Genomic DNA, 19799 nt, shown 5'->3' on the forward strand with positions numbered 1-19799 from the left:
CCTTCCTCTTTCAAATAATATGAGCATGTCTTTAAAATCCCATTTGAACCCAGACTTACTAGTCTTTAAAAAAAAACACATCTGCTTAATGACCTGTCTCAATCCCTCAGAGTCGTCCTTAATGGTCACCAGCAAAGGAGATGCCAGAGCTGGCTTGTGCTGTTGGATTCCGTATTAGGTTGGGGGCTGGCCTCCCCTATTAGTACTGCCCTCCAGCGTCCGCTCCCAGGAAGACAGGCTAGATTGCATTCATTTCTGGCTGCAGTTGCACAAAATGAGAAACTGCTGCAGCTTGTTCTTGCCAGACATGGCTCCAGGAGAACATCCATGCACCTTCAGTTCACTGACCATGACACTCAGGGACTTGGGCTGCATTTTTTTTTTTTTACCCTGCTGTTATAATTCTATGTGCTGTGTGTGACTACACATACTGTGTTTTACACCTTGGTCCTAGAGGAATGATGATTCATTTGGCTGTATTCCTGTGTATGGTTGAATGACAATTAAACTCAAACTTGAAATTTACTGTTCTGATTAACTATTTATTGAGCTAGAAATTCTTTTACGTAATGCAATACTTTCATGCATTGCATGAATGAATTTTATTCCTGAAGTTGCTTCTGAATGCAGAGCTGATAAAGCTAAGGCTTTCTAAGTGCACTGCTGTTTCTGTTGTGCACAATGTCTGAGTTTCCATTGCTGTAGAAGTTTGCTGCCAGGATACTCAGGCAAGATTCAAGATTCTTTAATGCCATTTCCAGTACACGGGGATAGAGGAGAACAAAATAACTGCTTCTCCGGATCTGATCTAATACAAAAAAACACAATAAGATAAAGAACACAATAATAAAAAACACACACAATAAATAAAAATACACAAGACAACTTATGTACATAGATTGATTCTATGTCCATAAAGTGATACTCGGCACATAACGTGACTGACAGGAAATGATAAAGTAGTGGTGGTGGGTTAGTGGGTGGAGGTGTTGATCAGCCTTGCAGCTTGAGGAAAGTAACTGTTTTTGAGTCTGGTGGTCCTGGCACGGATGCTACGTAGCCTCCTCCCTGATGGGAGTGAGACAGACAGTCCATGAGCAGGGTGGGTGGGATCTGGCCCTTTTCTGGCACCTCCCTGTATATGCCCTTGATGCCCTTGCTGCTCTTGCTGCTGGTGATGTGTTGGGTAGATTTGACTACCCGCTGTATGGCCAAAGCTGGCGATGGTCTGCTGTACAACTTCTACTGGATGGCAAATGTTTCACATTTTCTGCAGAGATCCATGTTCATTTGACAACTGGCATGGAGGAACAGGTTCTGCTGAGTTACCTGATAACAGCAGCAGCATAAAGTGCCTTAATTTGTGTTGAGATAAACAGTTTCCTATCCCGAGTCACTGAGTTGTTCAACAGAGAAACGAGAACTTCTGACCATTATTTCCTCACTGACCTTTCTGCCCGTCTACTCCAATCTTACCTGCTCATATTAGGACAATATCTTCCTGTGCCTTGCCTATTTAAGCAGCTTTCTAAATGCCTCTTGAGAGTGATCATGTACCCATCTGGATCCAGGTCCAGTGGAGTCTGAAGAATACAGACTGCCTTGGGGTTAGAGGACTGTGTATGCATGTGGATGGGAGGGAGGAGCGGGGGCTTGTATTGCTGTTGTTGTTTTGTTGCTTGTTGTGTTCTGTTCTGTTCTGTAGAGAATTATGGACGTGCTACGTTGGTGCCGGAATGTGGGAGTAGGTAGTTTAAATGGATCCGCATAGTCCGGGTGGACCAAAGGACTGTACTTTTCTATGACTCTATGACGTTTCAAACACTTTATGTTTAAAGAATAAAGCCTCATCGCTGATCTCTATTATTCATTTCCTAGTTTTTCTCATTATTCAGAAACTATCTTGTTTGTGTGTCTGAAGCTTCTGGAGTGGTCATTTTGGAAATTCAGTGCCTTTTGAGAAATTATTAAGTTGCAATTGGACCACATGTGCTGTTCGATATTGAGAGGAGGTGGTCTATACCGAGCAGAACCAGTTCAAAGTTTCTAAGCGTGTATAATATATGCAAGTTTGAGATTTGTCTGTTTACAGGCAGCCACAAAACAAAGAAACCCAATAGAACCCATTAAAATAAAGACTGCCAAACACCCAATGAGCAAAAAAAAATCGAAGTGTGCAAGTAATAAAAATAAACAAATGACATTCAGAACTGAAGTTCACAAAAGTGAGTCGGCAGCCACGAAGCCAGGCATTGCTGCAGCCGATTCAGGAGCCTATTAGTTGCAGGTAACGTTCAGTGCAAAGACGAGGACACCTCGCGGAGCAGCGAGCTGAACCGGCCCATCCCTTGCATTTGGCCCCAACGCCCTGACCTTTTCAGTGTGGCCCTACACTTAAATCATCCAAACTTCAGGTCATTCCTAACTCCTAGGCTGCCTCAATTCCACCTGGACCGGACCTTTCTACTTTGGCCTGGCATTTAAATCAATTAAACCTTGGTTATTTCCTCGCTCTTGGGCTTGGGCCTGGACCCTGCCACCTTGACTCTGCATCATCTCTGTTCACCTCGCCATTGTTCTGCTGTATTGAATAACATCCAGGTCCGCTCTGGCAACGGGCAAATATTGGCTTATTTCCCACCCTTGTGCCTGGGCTCCACCACCTCGAGTCAGCCCGTACACGCCACACCGTGACCATCCTGCACCTTCAAAACTTCAGTTCACACTGCAAAAATGCCAGGTCATACGGTCGGTTCAACAGCTCAACTCTGACAGGGAAGTTACAGGTTATCGATTGCAGATATGGTGTCCGAGAAAAAGTATGAATAATACACGTTTTTTTTGTTTTATGTGCTACCTGAAAGTTGTCACTGTACTTCACCAGTGCCAACTCAAACCTGATTTATTCTTGAACTCAGTTATGTGCAATATGAAGTTATAGCATTCAGGAGGGAGAGCAGCATTTTAATTTTATACACAGGAGTGCCAAAGTTAATTGTGACTATCTTATATAAACTGTAACTGTATTTAATCAATCAGTAGTTAAATTCAGATTTTCCTATTTTTGAGTTATCAAGGACCCATATTTTGTGAAACAGTCGAGAAGTGATGCCAAAAATAACAAGCATTTCAGGAGATGTCCTGTGGTTCTTGTTAGTACATGTACTTCCTGTTTCCTGTTGGAATTGTGTCTTATTGATATCAGTGCAACAGCTGGAAGGGGAGGCGTGTATTCTCCGGATTTAGAAATAACCTTATTTGAAATTTCACATTGTAAATGAAGCACTGATTTATTGCATTTGAAAAAAATCTTAAAAGATGCAATTATCATTGCAGTGAAACAAAGAAATTATTTTAAGAGCCATTAATGAGGATTAATCGTTGTAAATGAAACATTCTTCCACTTTCCCACCTTTTAATTAGGTGCCTGCTGTAACAGGCATGGCTGCATTAGTGATTTCATGACCATTTTAGTCTGCATAAGATCTTCCCTTATATCTTGATAAATGATGAATGACAAATATGAGAAAGTCTGCAGATGCTGGAAATCCATGCAACACACACAAAATGCTGGAGGAACTCAGCAGATCAGGCAGCATCAACAGAAAAGAGTAAACAGTCGACATTTCAGGTCGAGACCCTTCATCATCTTGGGAACTTGTCTTCGCTAAATCTTTGACTATGTTCTCACCCAGATCCACTACCACAGCCATGGGAACTTGACTTCACCCAGTCCTGGTGAAGGGTCTCGGCCCGAACCGTCGACTGTTTACTCTTTTCCATTGACGTTGCCTGGCCTGTTGTGTTCCTCCAGCATTTTGGGTATACTCCTTTTTTTAAACTTAAAAAAAAATTAGTTAGAGATTCAGCATGGTAACAGGCCTCCTCCGGTCCAACAAGCCTGCACACCCATTTACATCCATGTAACTAATTAACCGACTAACCCGTAAGTCTTTGGACTGTGGGAAGAAACCAGAGCATCTGGAGGAAACATATCTGGTCACAGGGAGAATGTACAAACACCTTACAGACAGCAGCGGGCATTGACGGGTCACTGTCATTCTATTAGCGTTATGTTAACTGCTACGCAACCCTACCACCCCGTTTCCTTCCGTGAGAATATTTTGAAAAAAGAAAATGGTAACTGTAAGCTGTTTGGAAAAAAAAAGCAATCACTTTATTTTCCACTCTGGCCTGTTTTAAGGGGTTGTGCCTGTCTATGTTTAAGATTACTCTGTCATCTGGTATGTTGCACATCGCATTCTTGAAATACTATTTATTCAGTGACTGAAACACAGAATAGAGGAATAACTTGTTTTTGCCGTATTGTTTTATTTAGTTTGGTTAAGCAAAGAGATAAAGATTACCTTGCAGGTTGAGTCAGTGGTGAGGAAGGCAAATGCAATGTTAGCATTCATTTCGAGAGGACTAGACCACAAGGATGTAACGCTGAGGCTTTATAAAGCACTGATAAGAGCTGGCCGCACTTGGAATATTGTGAGCAGTTTTGTGCCCCTTATAAGCATGTGCTGGTATTGGGGAGGTCCAGAGGAGGTTCATGAGAATTATCCTAGGAATGAAAAGGGTTAACATATGAGGAGCGTTTGATAGCTCTGGGTCTGTACTTGCCGGAGTTTAGAAGAATAAGGGGGAATTTCATTGAAACCTACCAATTTTGAAAGGCCTGGATGGAGTCGACATGGAGAGAGTGTTTCCAATAGAGCACAGCCTCAGAATACATGGATGTTCCTTTAGAACAGAGATGAAGAGGAATTTCTTAAACCAGAGATTGGTGAATCTGTGGAATTCCTTGCTACAAATGGCGTTGGAGGCCAGGTTAATGGGTATATTTAAGGTGGAAGTTGGTATGCCCTTGATTAGTCAGGTTGTTAAAGGTTACGGAGAGAAGGGAGGAGAGGAAAAATAAATCAGCATTGATGTAATGGCGGTTCAGACTCAATGGGGCAATTTGCCTAATCCTGCTCCCACTGTATGTCTTATGGTCCTAAGAGGAGAGCATTTTCTACTGCAGAGAAATCTTGTATTGCATTCTTATAAAAACAGCAGACACTAATGTGGTGAAGTAGGATTCAGAGGTCTCGGCTAGTGACTGCCACTTTGAGATCAATTCAGGATCTAGAAATCTATTTACATAACTGCAAATAAAGGGTAACTGTGCCCTTGAAAAATAAATTAACCTGGAGAAGGTCAACTTTGCATGAGTTCAGCATTTCATTTGCACCATTGGGAAGTTCATCTCATTTATCAGCAGGATTTTCATTTTTCAGTGAAAAAATTTCCCCATGATGTCAACAACAATGCAATTAATCTTGCAACCCAATTGGTCTGAAAGATAACCCAAAAATAACCAAGTTTTGCTTAATATCTTTTCTCTGAAACGGTTCTCTTAAAGGGCCAACACTCAAATGGTCATTGCAGTAGTCTATGATCGCCAACAACCTCAAATCCAATTTGTCGCACGTAATCTGTCTGCTTTACACATGGAGGTCCGAGGCACTTTTACACGCAACTTCCTAGCCTCAGGCTGCTGTTGCTTACCCATGTGACGTCTTGTAGTTTCCTCTTCATTGTGACTTTAGAGAGGATACGCAGACCTCCTTATCAATTAGTGACTGGATGTAGCCCTGAAGGATGCTTTATTTCATTTTTAATTTTGATATACTGGACAGTAAGAGGCCCTTCCAGACCAGAGCCCACCTACCCAATTACACCCATGTGACCAATCAACCATCCAGCGTAAAGACAAGGGAAGAATTTGCCAAGTTTCTCCAAAAGTGTGACTTTTGCTCCAGATTTCACCCCTTCCCATACCCTCTGGGTGGAAGGGGTTCCATCATTCATCATTATGCGTCATGTCGTATGACGCAACCGATCATGGTTCCATGACCATAATTGTCCTTGGCAAATTTTTTTACAGAAGTGGTTTGCCATTGTATTCTTCTGGACAGTGTCTTTACAAGACAGGTGACCGCAGCCATTTTCACTACTCTTCAGAGACTGTCCGCCTGGTGTCAGTGGAGGCATAGCCAGGATTTGTGATATAAACTGGCTGTTCATACGACCATCCATCACCTGCTCCCATGGCTTTGGGTGACCCTGTCAGGGTCTACGCAGGTGCTGTACCTTGCCCAAGGGTGACCTGCAGGCTAGCGGAGGGAAGGAGTGCCTTACACCTCCTTTGGTAGAGACGTATCTCCACCACACCACCGTGTTCCATCATTACAGCTTTCATTGAAGTCACTTGGAAGAAAATTGCTTCCACGAAGATGTGCCCGTACTTAAGAGCAGGCTGCAAAGATCACACTTGTTGTGCATCATATTCTGAATGACATGCACTATAACAATATACAGTAGTACAATACTTCCAGTGCATTGCTGCACAAGGAAACAAATTGTTTTGCTAATGTTGACATGAAGAAGCACATACCTCATCCAACTTCCTAAAGCAGCATTAAGGTGTTTCAAATTAATGGTAGTTTCTGGGTTTAGTTTTCTTGCTTTTGTATAAACACAAGAGATTCTGCAGATGCTGGAAATCCAGAGCAACTCACACACATACAAGAAGATCTCAGCAGGCAGGAAGCATTGGGTAAATTTTCTCTGTACTCTTTCAAGCTTATTTACATCTTTCCTGTAGGTAGGTGACCAAAACTGCACACAATATTCCAAATTAGGCCTCATCAACTACTTATGTAACTTCAACATAACATCCACTCCTGTTCTCAATACTTTGATTTATGAAGGCCAATGTGCCAAAGGTTCAGAGTTCAAAGTTCAAAGTAAAATATATTATCAAAGTACCTACTTATCACCACGTACAATCCTGAGATTCTTTATCTAGCGGGCATACTTAGAAAATCTATAGAACAGTAGCTGTAAAAAGTATCAATGAACAAGAAAATGTGCAAATGTAAACAGATAGTAGTGAATAACAAGTGTGAAATAACATGAAATGGAAGAGAATCAGAATCAGGTTTAATATCACCAACATTTGTCATAAAATTTGTTAATTTAGTGGCAGCAGTATAATCCATTACATGATAATATAGAAAAAAAATAAATCAATTACAGTAAGTATTTATATGTATATTAAATAGTTAAATCAAAAATAGCACAGAAACAGAAATAATATTAAGAAAGTGAGTTTGTGTTCATAGGTTCAATGTACACTTCGGAATTGGATGGCAGAGTGGAAGAATCGTTGAGTGTGCAACTATAGACTCCTGTACCTCCTTCTTGATGATAACAATGAGAAGAGGGCATGTCATGGGTGATGGGGGTCTTTAATAATTGACGCCTTTCTTCTGAGGCACCGCTCCTTGAAAATATTTTGGATACTGTGGAGGCTAGCACTCAAGATGGAGCTGACTAATTTTCTAACTTTCTGTAGCTTCATTCGATCCTGTGCAGTAGCCCCCCCACCCCTATACCAGATAGTGATGCAGCCTGTCAGAATGCTTTCCACAGTAGAGTACATCTGTAGAAGTTTTTGAGTGTTTTGGATGGCTAATCGAATCTCCTCAAACTCCAAATGAAAAATAGCTGGTGTCTTCCCTTCCTTATGGCTGCATTGATATGTTGGAACCAGGTTAGATCCTCAGAGACCTTGACACCCAGGAACTTGAAAATGCTCACTCTCTCCACTTCTGATCCCTCTATGAGGATTGGTTCTTATTCCCTCATCTTACTCTTCCTGAAGTCCACAATCAGTTCTTTGGCCTTACAGACATTGAGTGCCAGGTTGTTGCTGCGACACCACTCCACTAGCTGGTATATCTCACTCCTGTGTGCCCTCTCGTCTCCATCTGAGATTCTGCCAACATCAGTTGTATCATCAGCAAATTTATAGATGGCATTTGAGCTATACCTAGCCACATAGTCATGAGTGAAGAGAGAGTAGAGCAGTGGGCTAAGCACACACCCCTGAGGTGCGCCAGTGTCGATCGACAGCGAGGAGGAGGTATTATTACCAATCTGCACAGATTGTGGTCTTCTGGTTAGGAAGTTGAGGATCCAATTGCAGAGGGAGGTACAGAGGCCCAGGCTCTGTAGCTTCTGAATCAGGACTGTGGGAATGATGGTGTTAAACACTGAGCTGTATCATCAGACAGCATCCTGACATCGGTGTTTGTATTGTCCAGGTGATCTAAGGCCACGTGAAGAGCCATTGAGATTGCGTCTGCTATAGATCTATTGTGGCGATAGGCAAATTGCAGTGGGTTTAGGTTCTTGCTGAGGCAGGAGTTGATTCTGGCCCTGATCAACCTCTCAAAGCATTTCATTACCGTAGATGTGAGTGCTACTGGATGATAGTCATCAAGGCAGAGCATGAAATAGCACGGTAAAGAGTCCTTAAAGTGAGACCATCAGTTATGGGAATAGAACGAGTGTAGTTATCTTCTTTTGTTCAAGAGCCTGATGGTTGAGGGGCAGTAACTGTTCTTGAACTTGGTGGTGCAAGTCCTGAGACTCTGAGACATGGCAGCAGTGAGAAAAGAGCATGGCCGAGCCTGGGTGGATCTTTCATGTTCGGTGCTGCTTTTCTACGGCAACATTTCAAGTAGATGTGCTCAATGGTTGGGAGGGCTTTACCTATGATGCACTGGGCCAAATCCACTGCCTATTATAAGATTTTCCACTCAGAGTCATTGGTGTTCCTATACCAGGCCGTAGTGCAGCCAATCAGCACACTTTCCATCACGCATCTATAGAAGTTTGCCAAGGTTTTTGATGACATACCAAATCTCCGCAGACTCTTAAGAAAGTACAGGCACTGTTATGCTTTCTTTGCAATTATATTTATATCTTGGGTCCAGGACAGGTCCTCTGAGATAGTGAAGAGAAACAGTGAAGATGATAGTCCTCTGAGTTGCTCACTCTCTCCACCTCTGATCCTCTGATCCTCTGATGAGTACTGGCTCATGGTCCTGCAGCTTACATGTCCTGAAGTCTACAATCAATTCCGTGGTCTTATTGACACTGAGTGAAGATTGTTGTTATTACACCACTTGGCCAAATTTTCAATCTCCCTTTTATATGCTGATTGATCACCCCCTTTGACACAGCCCACAACGATAGTGCTGTCAGCAAACTTGTATACGGTGTTGGAGCTGTACTTAGCCACACAGCCATAGGTGTAAAGTGAGTAGAGCAGGGACCTAAGCACACATCCCTATGGTGCTCCTGTGCTGATGGAGATTGTGGAACATTCTTTACGAACCTATCTCAATAAATTTTGTGTTTCTCTTGCTTCTTGCGAGCTGATTTCATTTAAGATGGAAGGATTTGTTATCCTTGCAATATTTAACCTCTTTTCTGGTCAGTATCTTGAGCCTTCAGTCATTATAGTGGGAAGTGAATTGAGTGTAATACATTTTCTTCCAGAATCAAATTCAGATTCAATATTTATCATATGTATATCAAACATACAGTGAAATACATTGTTTGAGTTAACAACCAACACAACCCAAGGTCGTATTGGTCCCATAACTATTAAACACAAAATATACTCGTTTCTGCATGAATGACATTCAGTAGTTTTATGGCATTTCTTTTCTTTATATGGTGATTGCTAATTTTTATTTCTGAGCGATGGGGCATGAACTTTTGCTTGATGTTTCCAATGTCTGCTTTGCATCTGAAATATTCCTATATAAATATGGAAAGATTGATGGTGTATGTCCATATCCAGTAGCAAATTCAAATAAAAAGTTCCCAATGAGCTGCATGAAGATAATTCCAATGTTTGCTCTATACATTTACCAACTAAGAAATAGATTTGTGCTAAACACCTTTATTCTCAGCAGAATGAACAAATACCTTCCATTAGTCTACGCTGTTTTGAAACTGAGGACTTGGAATGGAAATGTCAGTCTCTACCCCACTGCACTCATCTCTCTTTCAAAGGATGCCTCCTGCAACAAGGACACTTTCTGTTTGCTACAAAACCCGGTCTGTATCATAATGTACAGAATATCCAGAATCAAGTCAGATACTTCAGTCCAACCAGCCCGCACCCTCTTTGACATTTATCCATTTTTTCTTATCTGAGTTGGGTAATCCCCTTCCCTCCCTCCCTCCCTCCCTTCCCTCCGTCCTTCCTTTCTTCCCTCCCTCGCTTCCTTCCTTCATTTCCTCATTCATTCTATCCTTCCTTTGGTCCTTCTCTACCTTCTTCTTTCCTTCTTTTCCTTTGCTTCCCTCCTTCTTTTCCTCCTTCCTTCCTTCCCTCCCTTCTTCCTTCTTTTCTTCCCTTCTTCCATTTTTCCTTCCTTCCTTCCCTACTTTCAAACGAATGCAACATCCCTTCAGAATTACTTTACTCAAGCAAGTGTGTTCTGTCCAAGGTGTGGATACCGTTATTGAGATACAGGTTCTGAAATAAATAAGCAGGAGCTGGTACCTCTCTTGTGGTTTGAGGAGAAAAACGACCTGAGGAGAAATTTCTGGAATATATTGCTAGAAACTGATTCAATCACGGTGTTCAAAAGAGCCAGCTGATACTCGAAATGGGATGGTGGGGGAGGGTCCTAGATGTATGGATGTATGGGAAGAGCGGAATAGGATCAGCTGTATTTCTTCAAGCAAAGACTAGATGGGTTGAACAGTATCCTGTGTATAAACCAATCTTTGTTTATTTGATAAGGAAGAAATATCTATAACAGTGATATAAGAGGAATTGAGTGATTTGATCAGTGGTGGATGATAAAGGATTATTGACTGAAAAATTACTAGAATATACATTCCAGATACATTAGAGGCATATAAGAGACTCTTAGATAGGTCTGTAGATAATAGAAAAATGGAGGATTAAGTGAAAGGGAAGAGTTAGATTGATCTTAGAGTAGGTTAAAGGTCATCACAACTTCTTGGGTCAAAAGACCAATACCTTTATGAAATGTTTTACGTTAGAAAGAGACAATGCCAGCAGTACTGTTCTCACTGGAAAAAAGATCCATCTTCTGAATTTTTCAAATTTAATATCAGAGGACCCTAATGTTGTGGAGAATTCTGTGCAAATGCTACAGGAGCAAGAATGTGGAGTTCTATGAGCCAGTCCTCATTAGGGGAGTAGAAGTGGAGAGGGTTGGTAGCTTTATATTCGTATTATCATACCCAGAGGATCTGTCCTGGGGTCAGCACCTAAGTATCAACACAAAGGAGCCACGACACCACCTCTACTTTTCTAGACTTTTGCATAGGTTCAGTATGTCATGTAAAACTTTGATAAACTTCTATAGATTAACACTGAAGAGTTTCCTGACTGCTTGTACCAGAGTTTGGTATGGAAACACCGATGCCCAGCAACGGAAGAGTCTACAGAAAGAGGTGGATACAGCCCAGTACATCATAGGCAAAACTCTCCCCACCATTGAGTTCATCTACAAGGAAAGCTGCCCCAAGAAAGCAGCATCCATCATCAAGGACCCCCACCGTTCCACCATGCTGTCTTCTCACTACTACACATCAGGCAGTATGAGGACCCACACCACTAGGTACAGGAACAGTTGCTACCCTTCAACCATTAGGCTCCTGAAACATTGTGGATAACTTTACTTGCCTGATTCTACGACCTACAGACCCACTTTCAAGGACTCCTTACAACTCATTTTCTCAATATTATTTTTTATTTACTCAGTTTGTCTTCTTTTGCACATTGGTAGTTGGTCAGTCTTTGTTGGTCTATGTATAGTTTTTTTGTAAATTCTACTTTATTTCTCTTTTACCTATGTAAATGCCTGTAAGACAATGAATCTCAAGGCAGTATATGGTAATATGTGCATACTTTGATAATAAATTTACTTTGATCTTTGAAGTGATAGAAGGACCACCTCGGCCACAGATAAGGGTCTCAAAAAGAAGGTTCTTCAGAAGCCTTAGCTGATCCCAGATTAGCTACTTTCTTACAGCAATGTGAAAGAGCCACCATTGTTGTATGGTAGTGTATTGAACAGCTTGGACTGAAATTGCATCAGCTTGATAAACTGCACTTGGTCCCAGTGTAATATTATGCATTTTAGTCTCGGAATCAGATTTATTATCATTGAGAAATGTCATGAAATGTATTGTTTTGCAGTGATATAGTAATTGATATAGTAATTCAACAAGTTGCTAAACATTACAATAATAAACATATAAAATAAATAAGCAGTGCAAAGAAAGCTCAAAATAGTGAGGTAGTGTTTGGAGAGCAAGAGGGTGAGGGAATGGGTTCATGGACCATTCAGAGATCTGAAGTCTGAGGGGAAGAAACTGTGCCTAGAATGTTTTGTGTGTGTCTTCAGGCTCCTGTACCTCCTCTTCAGTGGTACCAAGGAGAGGAAGGCATGTCCTGGTGTCCTGGTCCATGTTCTAAATGATGGATGCTGCGTTTTTGAGGCATTGCCTTTTGAAGATATCCCTGACACTAGGGAGGCTAGTGTCCAACTGGCTGAGTTCGCAACTTTCTGCAGGTTTTTCTGATCCTCCATGCCAAACGGTGCTGTAACCAGTTAGAATGTTCTCCTTGGTACATTCTGTGTGTGGTTCCTCCATGGCTGAAACTAAAATATAAACCATCAGCCAGAATCCACCAATAATCTGTGAACTGTAGTAAATTGCTGGTAGTTTGTCCATAATTGTTCATCTGCTCTATTTGTAGCCACCTGTAACCAAATGGTATCAATAATAACTATGTCTTTCAGCTTCATAATAAAAACTGTTTGGAAATCTGATGGTTGGGGGAAGAAAATGTTTCTTAACTTGTGTGTGTGTGTGTGTGTGTATGGCATCCTGTACCTCCTCCCCATTGAGAAGAGGGCATGTCCATAAAACTATATGCTCAGTTGTTCCCAGTTTAGATCTTGATATTAGGTTGTGCCTGCAACCCTGTTCTCTACTAACCAAGTTGTTGTAGCATTGGGGTTATCATGTTGAAATATCTGCACCTGTGACATGCAGGTCACTAGCCAGATGAGTGAGGGAAGAAATGGCTTATCATCTGACCCAAGCCCAGGCAAATCATTTGTAGAACAGGCTGTTTTCATTGTCATGCCATTTAACTGTTTGGAAGCTTACTGCTCAATTTAGGGACATTCTTTTAGCGGTAGCTGACCACTTTATCATTTCCTGTCTCATGATGTCTCAGCACTATTGTTAGAAATGGAAATGTACTTCGCCATGATTCCAAGCAACATAGGAGATAATGACGGCCAGTGAGACTACAAAACTAATAATTTTATTGCAAATTGGAACTATGTGCCATTCTGCTGGAGACAGACAGCCGTTTAAAAAAGGGCATGCAAATTCAGATAAAGTGCAACCATGAGTAATTATCCAACAGTAATTTTTTTAGGCACATTAGACATCTAAAAAGGTTTTTAATGCTTTTTCTTAAGATGGATTTAATAGAAGGATTACTTTGCCCTCATAAATAATTTTTAAATGTGCAGTCTCTTTTCAAATGACTATGTCAAATTTTCTTTATTGGAATGCTGTGTTGAGGTACCAAATGAATTTTAAGTTGTTTTTCTTTCGCTGATTTTTTCAGGTTATTGTTTTCTTTTTAACTTCTTCCTGGTATTTGCAAACATCTTTTCTTTAAGCTATTTGAATTGCCCTGACCTCTATTAATGCCTCCATTTGTTGGGGCCGACCATAGATGTTGCATCTTACCTGACTTATGCAAGGCTGGGGAGCACAATATAGAGAGCAATCTGTTGCCCATGCAATTGATGAGTCTAAAGGAATGGCAGAGACCGATACAGTTTGGCACCAATGGCAATGCAGCAGTTGCCAGTCAGCATTGTATTCAACATAAGACTGTCTTAGGGACTCCAGCTCCATATTTTTCCTCGGGTTTACTCCTGAAGCCTTCTCCATGAGTTGGTATAGCCGCGAGGCAGTGGAGGTTTGAGAACAAGGTTTTCCTTCACCTGGATGTGTCACAATGGCGGGGCTTTGGGAGCAAGGGTGGACCCAAATGCAAGACACATCTTGTGAGGTTACTTAGGTTTAGTTTATTGTACGATACCCGGAGAGCAAGACAGAAGCAGGAATAGCGAACAGGATAAGGACTCAGGACTACGACTAGGCTGGGACCAAGGGTCTGGGCTTGGACTCGGAATCGGTTCCCAGAACTAGAGGAGACATGAAGAGGTTAGGGTGTGGACTCCGAGCCCGAGACTGGGCAAGGACCCAGTAGCTGGGTCTTGCCTCGGGCTCGGACCTCAGAACCAGGCATGGACATGACATGGGCTAGGGAGAGGAGGAACATGGAAAACAGAGCCTCAGTCTCGGGAGAGCAGGTACATGGAACCATGGACACATACACAGAACAGAGAGCTAGGACCCCTCCTTGGGTACGGGACATAGGGCCGGGACTCGCACACAGAACAGAGAGCAGGGACCCCTCCTTGGGTACAGGACGTAGGGCCGGGACTCATGACCCTCCGCGGGGCAACGGCAAGACGGCCTGACTTATCCCACGGAGGCGAGGACAAGACACAACAAGACATGACCCCCTGCGGGGCAACGGCAAGACGGCCTGACTTACCCACGGAGGCGAGGACAAGACAAGACAAGACACGACTCCCCGCGAGGCAACAGCCAGACGGCCTGACTTACCCCACGGAGGCGAGGACAGGACAAGACAAGACATGACTCCCGACGGGGCAATGGCAAGACGGCCTGACTTACCCCACGGAGGCGAGGACAGGACAAGACAAGACCAACACGAATGAACACCAGACAGTACCTATCTAGCTCAGGTGATGGAACTAGACTGAAGTGTAGGCGGGGGCTGCATATGAGGGCTAGAGGCGAGAGGGGCAGAGAAGGGATTCAGACAGGGGGGTAGGACAGGAATCACAGACTGCCAGGGCCAGGACTTGACTCAGAACTGGGAAGCCGTCAGGGCCAGGACTTGGACGTGGTACTTGGATGCTGCCAGAGCCAGGACTTGGACGTGGTACTTGGATGCCGCCAGGGCCAGGACTTGGACGTGGTGCTTGGATGCCGCCGGAGCCAGGACGTGGACATGGTGCTTGGAACCTCCGGGTAGTGCCGAGCTCTCGACTCGGCCCGGGAACAGTAGACAGCGGCTCTTGATTCTCTCCGGTGGGTTAACTGACGGACCCACCTTGATGAGGAAACTTTGCAGGCTCGCTTCGGCGAGGTAACTGGACAGGGTTGCTCCGGTGAAGAAAGGCGAATTACCGGCACTCGCTTCAGGCGGAGGCAAGGCTTGCTCTGGCCAGATGACATTGGCACGCTGTGACTTTGCATACACTCCCGCCCCAAACAGCTGAAAGCCGGAGACTATAAACTACCGGTTCAGCCGAGTGTTAATTGCCTCTAATCACCAAAGTCGAGGGACATGGGAAAGCAGGGAATCAACGGTCCGGATCGTAACATAAACAAGCTAAATTTAAAGGGACCCCGATCTGGACCATGACAAGATGAGCTGTCAACCCAGCTAATGAGCCCCATCTGCCCAAACTGACTGATTTTAAGGCACCAGTAACCCACCTTGTCCCTTCTCCTGCCAGTAGAAATGGTTCCACAGGGCTTAGCTATGCCACACGTGATACCCAGAAGTTGGGATTCAGAGGCTATTTGAATCACACCCACTTTATTAGGTACCTGCCCATCCAATTTTTTGAGCTGTTTTGTGCTCAGAGATGCTCTTGTGCATACCACTGTTGTAATACATGGTTATTTAAGTTATTGTCACCTTCCTGTCAGCTTGAACCAGTCTGGTCATTCTGCTCCGAGCTCTCTCATTAAAAATGTGTTCTCGTCCACAGAACTGCTGCTCACTGTATGATTTTTTTTGTTGCGCCATTCTTTGTAAACTCTAGAGCAAGGGTTTCCAACACGGTGTCCACAGACCCTCGGTTAATGGTAGGGGTCCATGGCATAAAAGAAGGTTTGGATCCCCTGATCTAGAGTTCATTATGCATGAAAATCCCAGGAGATCAGCAGTTTTTGAGATACTCAAACCACCCCGTCTGGCACCAAAAATCATTCCACGACCAAAGTCACTTAGGTCACGTTTCTTCCCCTTGCTGACGTTTGGTCTGAACAACAACTGAACCTCTTGACCATGTTAGCATGCTTTTATGCGTTGTACTATTGTCACATGATTGGCTGATTTGATATTTGCATTAACAAGCAGGTGTACCTCATAAAGTGGCCACTGAGTGAATTTTGAAAAGTATAATTTGGACTGGGAGGAATGTTTCAAGCTTTGTCCCCTCTAGATTCCTTTGAAGCTTATACCTGTTAGTATAAATTAGCATAGTTTATAAAGCCTCATGAGGCACTGGAGTACAAGGACAGATTTCCATTAGTTGCTTTTAAGTGCTGTCAATGAACATTTTACAGTGGAATTTTCTGTGAAATATTTCACCATCTTCACATCTGTGTGACCTGGTGCCACAAGGGCAGCGTGTAAAGAGCTTTTAACACACAGACCAAATGATTAACCGTCTGGACTTTAAACTTCTTTGAGGTGTGGCATTTGGGAGATGAGGTTTTTTTTGTCATGTTGTGTCTGGTTTTCAGCAGCTGTGAGGCTGCTGTAGCAGAAATCATATCCAGTAACTATTATACCATGGGTGTGGAGTCTGAACCACGGCATTAACAAAATGGTATGTAAAGATCTGTTCTGGCTGCCTGCTTAGTCCCAGCTTCACTGGGGATGTGATGACACTATACTGCCTGTGAAAATGTATTTCCAATCTGTGGAAGGTGTGAACAGCTGCTTTGTGTTTGTGCATAGAGCAATATAATTTCCTTTTTAATTACAGATCCTGTGAAAGAGGAGGATGAGAATCTTTTTAGCCTTTTTCAGTGTTGTATTTTTTTTAGAAAATGCAAAGTTATTTATGCCAAAGTTAATATTTGCATGAAAGCATAAATTATCCATTTTTAATAGATGGTTTGCACAATTCCAGGCAATTTCCAATCCACTAGAACCAATCAAAAATAGTTTTAATTGATGAGCCAACACTTTAAAATACTTTAATACATACAGAATGCTGAGGAACTCTGCAGGTCAGGCAGCATCTATAGAGAGAAAAAAAGAAAACCCAGACCCTTCCTTATTTAATATTATTTAATATTTAAGTAATATTTGAGTAATCCTGTAACTATATTTTTTGAGCAACATACATCAAAGTTGCTGGTGAACGCAGCAGGCCAGGCAGCATCTATAGGAAGAGGTGCAGTCGACGTTTCAGGCCGAGACCGTTTCAGGCCGAGACCCTTCGTCAGGACTGACGAAGAGTCCTGACGAAGGGTCTCGGCCTGAAACGTCGACTGCACCTCTTCCTATAGATGCTGCCTGGCCTGCTGCGTTCACCAGCAACTTTGATGTATGTTGCTTGAATTTCCAGCATCTGCAGAATTCCTGTTGTTTACTATATTTTTTGATTTAGCATTCTTTGTTGTTTATATAATTCATCACGGGTTATATGTAAAAATATGTGAATTGCATATGTCATCACACTGCCACATGATATGTGCGCAACTCACCGAAAGTAGGATGAAGTTAGACTCACATTTCAGACTCCCTTTGTCTTCCTTTGAGTTAGTTTAACGTTTTGAAGTTACAAAACATAACACCTTCATCAGGACGTCTTCATTTCTTCTCCAGTCGCTCCAGCTTAGGGTTAGTGAGTTGTGGGCATGTTGTGTTGGCACCGGAAGTGGTGGTGACAGTTGTTGGCTGCCCAGCACAATCCTCGTTGATTTGATTTAACACAAATGACGCATTTCACTATATGTTTCAATAGACTTGTGACAAACAAACCTAATATTTAGCTTTCTAATCTTTCTCTCTTCAGTTCATTCTGATAGTGCAGAGAGCCAGGTGAAGCCAGTAGAACAAACACACCTACTTTGATACAGGGACAAAAAGCATTGGGTCAAACCGTGCTGAATTCAGCCGGCTGCCCAATCACGCCAGCTATGGTCTCTGTCTGTCTGTGTTAGGCTGGTCCAGATGGAGACAGTTGATGCATCTCTCCTCCTTTAAAGCATCAGATAAACTCCCCCTGTGAGGCTTTGGAAGATCCAACTTCATGCAGGCCCAGGGCAGAGTCCATTCTGAGAATGCCTTGACAACTCTCAACAGGTGTCACAGCCTGGAATGAAGTCTAAGCCCTTTAAAAACCTGTCGCAGCCTTGTAACTGTTCTAAATATCTCTGGTATCCAGAACCATTAAAAACTATGAAGGCTTTTTTAATAATTTAAAATGATTAACATTATCAATGAACAGGAATCAAGGATCAACTTTATTCGCTGTGTACATTTACGTATACAGTATTGGGAACTTGCTGTGGAGCGCAATATGCAACAATAGTCAATGTTCAACAATTATAAAGAATAAAGAATTATATAACAATTAAAGTTAGAGGTTGAAGTATGGATATGAATTAAAATGTGCATAAATAGCAGCAAATATTTACAGTATAAGTGGTGTTGTAAGAAGTAAGGTGGCAGGATGGAGATATGTCCTGGTTATGCAACCACTAACACTAGGCAGACAATCGCTGAAGAGTATTGATAATGGCTGGAGTCACCGCCTTGTAAAGACACTGCCCAGAAGAAAGTAATGACAAACAACTTATGTAGAAAAATTTGTCAAGAGCAATCATGGTCATGGAGAAATCACGATCACCTACGTCATACGACACGGCACATAGTGACAATGATGATTATGAAAAGTAGATTAAGGTAGAGCAGGGTAGGGGGGAAGTACCTGGAATGGTCGATCAGATTAACTGCCTTGATGAAGGAACTTTTAAGAAATGGTGTGAAGTTTCTGTTTTAATTGCCTTATTGTGCTTTCCAGAAGGAAACTTTGGGAAAAGTCGGCAATGGATTATTAAAACAGTTTAAAAAATAAAAATAATACTGAGGAATCATCATTATGTGCCGTGTGGTATGATGTGGGCAATCATGGTGCCATGACCATGGTTGTTCTTGGCAAATTTTTCTATAGACATACAGTCTTTCATTTATTCTATTATGGTTATTATTCTGTAATGGATTTATTGAGTGTGCCCACAAGAAAATGAATCTCAGGGTTGTATATGGTGACATAGATGTGCTTTGACAACAAATTTGAATGGTTCATTCACTAGGTTGGCAATAGTATGCAAATGAAGGGAAGTAGATTTTATTTTGGGGCTCTGATGCTGCTCTGGGAACCAGGAGAAAGCTATTAACGTCAGTTGGGGCCATAAATATATTCTGATGTGGACAATTGGTAAAAGCTTAAAGAGGGCCCTCAGGCAGCCAGTTGAATCAGAAGCAGATTCAGATTCAGGTTCTTTATCACTGTCATATTTCTTTTTGTTTTGCAGCAGCAGTACAGTGCAATACGTTAAATAGAAGTTACAAGAAAAAATAAGATGTAGTGCATAAAGGGAGCAAAAATAGTATGGTATTGTTCATTGTACGTTCAGAAATCTGATGGCAGAGGGGAGGAAGCTGTTCCTGAATTGTTAAGTGGGTGCCTTTAGGCTCCTGAGGCTCCTGTGCCTCCTCCTTGATGATGGCAATGAGAAGGGAGCCTGTGTGATGGATGTACCTAATGATTGATGCTGCCTTATTGAGGTATCACCTTTTAATGTTGTCCTCAATGGTGGGGAGGCTAGTGCCTATAATGGAGCCGATTCTCTGCAGCCTTTTCTAATGCTGTGCAATGGCCCCTCCATACTCGACTGCGATGCTGCCAGTCAGAATGGTCTCCGCAGAACATCTGTAGAAATTTGCTCAAATCTTCGAT

The 19799-nt window shown here is 42.5% G+C and overlaps 1 protein-coding gene across 9 annotated transcripts in view; it reads left to right on the top strand.

Annotated features, from left to right (window-relative positions):
• LOC134357816 (RNA-binding motif, single-stranded-interacting protein 3) overlaps window positions 1-19799 on the top strand; it is a 1318209-nt gene that overhangs the window by 358196 nt on the left and 940214 nt on the right. The window contains exon 1 of one of the 9 annotated variants that reach the window (XM_063069503.1): window positions 16616-16652. The exons of the other annotated variants lie outside the window; for them this stretch is intronic. Within the exon in view, the coding sequence (XP_062925573.1) occupies window positions 16650-16652 (3 nt within the window). The 5' untranslated portion in view covers window positions 16616-16649. Of the gene's footprint in view, window positions 1-16615; window positions 16653-19799 lie in introns of those variants that run through there. 9 annotated transcript variants of the gene reach the window in all.

This window comes from Mobula hypostoma, chromosome 17 (assembly GCF_963921235.1).
Source record: "Mobula hypostoma chromosome 17, sMobHyp1.1, whole genome shotgun sequence".
Taxonomy (NCBI): domain Eukaryota; kingdom Metazoa; phylum Chordata; class Chondrichthyes; order Myliobatiformes; family Myliobatidae; genus Mobula; species Mobula hypostoma.